The sequence below is a fragment of the Acanthisitta chloris genome, unplaced genomic scaffold (genome assembly GCF_000695815.1).
Source record: "Acanthisitta chloris isolate BGI_N310 unplaced genomic scaffold, ASM69581v1 scaffold474, whole genome shotgun sequence".
Lineage (NCBI taxonomy): Eukaryota > Metazoa > Chordata > Aves > Passeriformes > Acanthisittidae > Acanthisitta > Acanthisitta chloris.
In genome coordinates, this window is record NW_008669615.1 from 13,947 (window position 1) to 18,463 (window position 4,517).

Here is a 4,517-nt window from a genome sequence, read left to right on the forward strand (position 1 = left end):
GCACCACCACAGCCTTAGTACCTGTTCTGAGGAAGGGCCACAGGGTGACTTGCTCAGGGATCTCTCCTCAGCTGTTCCTCTCAGAAAAATGTGCTGCTTAACCCAAAAGCGTCCAGTCCCTCAGTAGCCTCAAGTAGCCTAAACTGCACCAGGGCAAGTTTAGGTTGGACAGAAGGAAGAATTTCTTTGCAGAAAGGGTGATTAGGCACTGGAGTGGACTGTCCAGGGAGACAGTGGAGTCACCATCCCTGGAGGTGTTGAAGGAGAGACTGGACGTGGCACTTAGTGCCCTTTGAGCAACCTGCTCTGGTGGGAGGTGTCCCTGCCCAGGGCAGGGGGTTGGGACTGGATGGTCTTCATTCCAACCCCTTAATACACTATGATACTACTATGGTCTAGTTGACATGGTGGTGTTAGGTCACAGGTTGGATTCAATGACCTCAGAGGTCTTTTCCAGTCTTAATGATTCTGGGATCCCATCACAAACTCAGTGACAAGGAGCAGGCTGCTGCCACCACAGTTTACCTGGCTCACAGGCTGCTCCATCTGTTCTGGGGGGATTTGGAAAAGCACCTGGCTGATATGCTGACAAAGATGGATGCCATGGACACAGGCACCTCAGCCAGGGATATTATCAACCTACTGGTATCAGCAAGAAGTTTCTTAACTGAACTGATATAAGCAAATATATTTCTGATGCTGCAGGATATGGTTTAGAGTTTAGGGGTTCCAGCAGAGTGGCAGGTTAATGGTTGGACCTGATGATCATAGAGGTCTCCTCCAACCTTGATGAGTCCTATGGTCCTAATACAACCTAAGCACCCGATAATGGAGCTGTATGATGTCTTAGTTCTTAGTGAACAGTCATAAAGTTCCTTTGCTATTAAATTATTAGAAATCAGATCTGACAGATGAGACACCCTGTTAGGGCAGAGCATGCTGGGGTGGACCTTGCCCCTTGCCCATCAGGAATGGATGTCATAGCTCACACACCACACAAAGCAGCACATGCTACTCAGAGGCAAGTCCACCATGTTCACACGTGGTGCTTTCTCCCAGCTTTGAGAACATGAGCTTATCTCCTTGAAGAGGGGTAAGGAATGGTGTTTTCCAGCTGTATGGGGAACAGAGCCATCTCACCTTGAACTGCTTGCCACAGGTGGAGCACAGGAAGTCTTTGCGGTCCGAGTGCCGCAGCATGTGCAGCCGCAGCTTGTCGGGGCGGCAGAAAGCTTTGTCACACTCTGTGCACTGGTAGATCTTCTCAGAGTGGAAACTGCGCACGTGCTTCTTCACCTGGAGTTGAAGATCACAGGAAAATGGAGTTTATTCAGGAGAGAAGTGAAGGGTAAAACAGTCTGGGAAGCTCTTCTCAGTAAGAAGGAAAGGACTAAGGTTGTGAAAGTGTCTGATCTGCTTTGGTTTAAAGAGCAGTTGATTAGAACTGTTGATATCTCAACAACAGTTTCTGTAAGGCCATCACATCTTTATTATTCACCTAGATGGATGATTTGATTTCCTTGAGACTGACTCCTGCAGGCATCAGCTACAGCACAGTGCACTTAATGGGCAGCAAAAGTCCAGGATGTACCAGTGGTACTGAATCATCCTGGAGCTAACACATTCAGCTGAGGTTCATTATCTTCCCTTCATTTATAAGGAACCTAAATGCAGGAACTAATTCCTTTCAATCACAGGGAATGAGCTTGCAATTACAATTGGCAAAAACTTAATCAGACAAGCATTTGTACACCACTCCTGAATGGCAATGACTTCTGCATACTCTGGGGCTGTCCTCGACCTCTTCAAGCATGCAGTGGGATTTTCCTCCCCAGGAAAGGAACTCATGAGGTTTGACATTTGAAATCCAGGAACTGGATCTCTAATTAAATCTTTACCATCTCTAACACTGATCATACATGGAACAACTTGGTACCTTTACCTGTTCCACATATAAGTATTTAAGCAGGCAGCAGTGACTAGACTTAATTATTCACAGAGCAGGAAGTGAGAAAATCATCATTAAATTTAAAAATAGAGCTGAGTAGCTGGAAAAGAGCCATGGGACCTTCTCCTGCCTAGATCATTTGCATGGGAAAGTTTATGGGGAATTAGGTTGCAGTACAGCATTTCTGAATCATCAACATGTTGAACATTTACAGAAGATAAAAGGGCTCCTGCCAGGATGGAATTACATCAGTAAATCACTTCTCTATACTCCTCCTTCTTCAGCCCAGTGGATAGTTATGAGTTCCTATTACTGACATAAACTAGATTTCTACATTTCCATTTCAGGCAGCTCAGTAAGACACATCAAACCCTTTATCCCTAGGAAGGATAATGAACATGTGCATGGTATGGCTCAGCTTTTATTTACTGGACATGGAAACAGAATTCTTAAATTCTACTAACGACCTTCTCCAACTGCTCTGCACACTGCTCAGGGTAGTTGTATTACTCACTGCTCCAGTGCAGCCCCTCCTAAGCAATGTGCAGGGAAGGAGAATAAAGTGCCCAGCTGAAGCCCAGGGGGGAAGTCAGGAAGCAAAGTATCCTGATCTGTTCTGGCATTTCTGCAAGCTGTTCACATGAATTATCCTGACAAAAACCAGCCAAGAGATGAAAGATGTAAAACCACTGCTTTTTGTGTTCAGAGTTTGAACAACAAAGGACAAGGTGTGTGAAGTACAAGATAAATACAGCAAGAGACAAACCCTTTTTGGGCCGTGGAGCTGTGGGAGGCAGGACCTCTGCTTTGGGCATTTTGGGGGAATAATTTTCCTGCAGGACAGTGTCAGATGGAAGCAGCACATCTGATGATGTAGTGGACAGAGCACTTTAGTGGCATAAGACAACATCTAGCAGTGCTTGGACACTCTTCCTTTTCAGTTTCTGCCTGGCAGGAACCCTTTATTGTGTGAAAGTGAACTGCTGTGCAGCAGGGCAAGGGGAAGGACTGAAACATCCATACCCTCTCAAGAGACCCATCAGGCAGTGCTTCAAACCAGCCTCTCACCTGGATAAAATCTGGGAAGCGTTTCTTGCAGGTGGGGCAGGTGAAATAGCCATCACTGACGTGGATGGCCACGTGGTCCTTCAGCAGGTCCAAGCGGTCGAAGGACTCGGGACAGAAGATGCAGGAGTAGGTTTTCTGGTCCATGTGGAACTTCATGTGGCTCTCGAGGGCGCCGCTGTTGATGAAGCCCTTGTTGCAGATGTCACAGGTGAGGGGGCAGTTGCCCTCCCTCCCGTGGAAGCGCAGGTGCTGGTCCAGCTTGTCCTTCTCTCGGAAGGCTTTCCCACACTGCAGGCACTTGAACGGGCGGAAGGACTTGCGGATGAACAGGTGCTGCAGGGCTGCATTCTGCAACAAACAGACCATCAGCTCACACTGCTCTGTGCAGATCCCACAGCCAGAGACTGCCCAGGCTCGATGTACCAGATGATCAGTGAGCCCAAACCTCAAACTACCAATCTGCACTAATGCTGTCTCCATTTGGCAGCAGGAGAGGCCGTGGTGGGCACGAGTTGAGGACAGACCTGCAGGTACACACTGTGTCAGCAGAACACAGTGCAGGACTTGCCTCTCCAGGCCCTGATTTCTTCTGACTTAGCTGACTTGCTTTAGCAAGGCATTTTTCTGTCAAACAGTAGTCCTCTCTGAAGTGCAGCCCTGTACAGCAGCAATTCCAGCTGGTTGTTCAAGTTCAGGCACCATGCAAAGGAGCCAGCAGCCTGTCCTTCCCTCAGGACAAGGCTTATGAAATTCCACAGCCCCTTACCAATCACCTTCTGCACCAAAGATCACCACACAGATGTGCAGCAGTGGTTTAGCATTGTCTGGAAAACTTCTGGTGGAGCGTACATTCAAGAGATGCTGATCTAAACCTTTCTGTTATTATCAGTTTCAAAACATGACAGCAGGGGCAGAATGGCAGGTTGATAAGCAGCAGGTAAGGACTTGTGAGCAATTCTCCACTCCTAGTGGAGCTTCTCAGCTCTTTTTGTTTTGGTGTGTGTTTTCCTTCATTCTGCCTTCTCTGTAACATTTCATGATTGCTCTCTCCTCTCTTTCTCCCCTTTCCCTTCAGATAAATGTTACAGAGCCATCCCAATCCTGATCCAGCACTGTCTGCTGGAGGAACAGATGCTGCTGGATGTGCTGCCTGTAGAAATGAGCAAGTGTGTCCTGCACCTGTGTGTCAGTATTGGCTGAGAAGTTTCATGCTGGATAGTTGCTAAGCTGGAAGTCACACTGCAGTGCTGTCAGTCCTCTGCAAGAAGTCTAAGCAACATTTAGTTACTCTTCCCCCAAATAAGATCTGTACAGAGTCATTTATTGACGTCTTCTTTTTCACATATTACACACAGAATCTATATTGTGATAGTTAAGTAACCTTGGGGGTACATTTAGATTGGATATTGGGAAGGAACTGATCCCTGTGAGGTGCTGAGACGCTGGCACAGTTGCCCAGGGAAGTTGTGGCTGCTCCATCCCTGGAGTGATCCAGGCCAGG

General features: G+C 47.4%; 1 protein-coding gene across 1 annotated transcript in view; it reads right to left on the bottom strand.

The window, feature by feature from the left end:
• Positions 1-4,517, bottom strand: part of PRDM10 (PR domain containing 10) — a gene marked incomplete at its 5' end in the record, with an annotated part of 33,605 nt that overhangs the window by 10,292 nt on the left and 18,796 nt on the right. The window contains 2 exons of the mRNA XM_009073354.1: positions 1,141-1,296; positions 3,017-3,364. Coding sequence (XP_009071602.1) covers positions 1,141-1,296; positions 3,017-3,364 — 504 coding nt within the window. The remainder of the gene's footprint in view (positions 1-1,140; positions 1,297-3,016; positions 3,365-4,517) is intronic.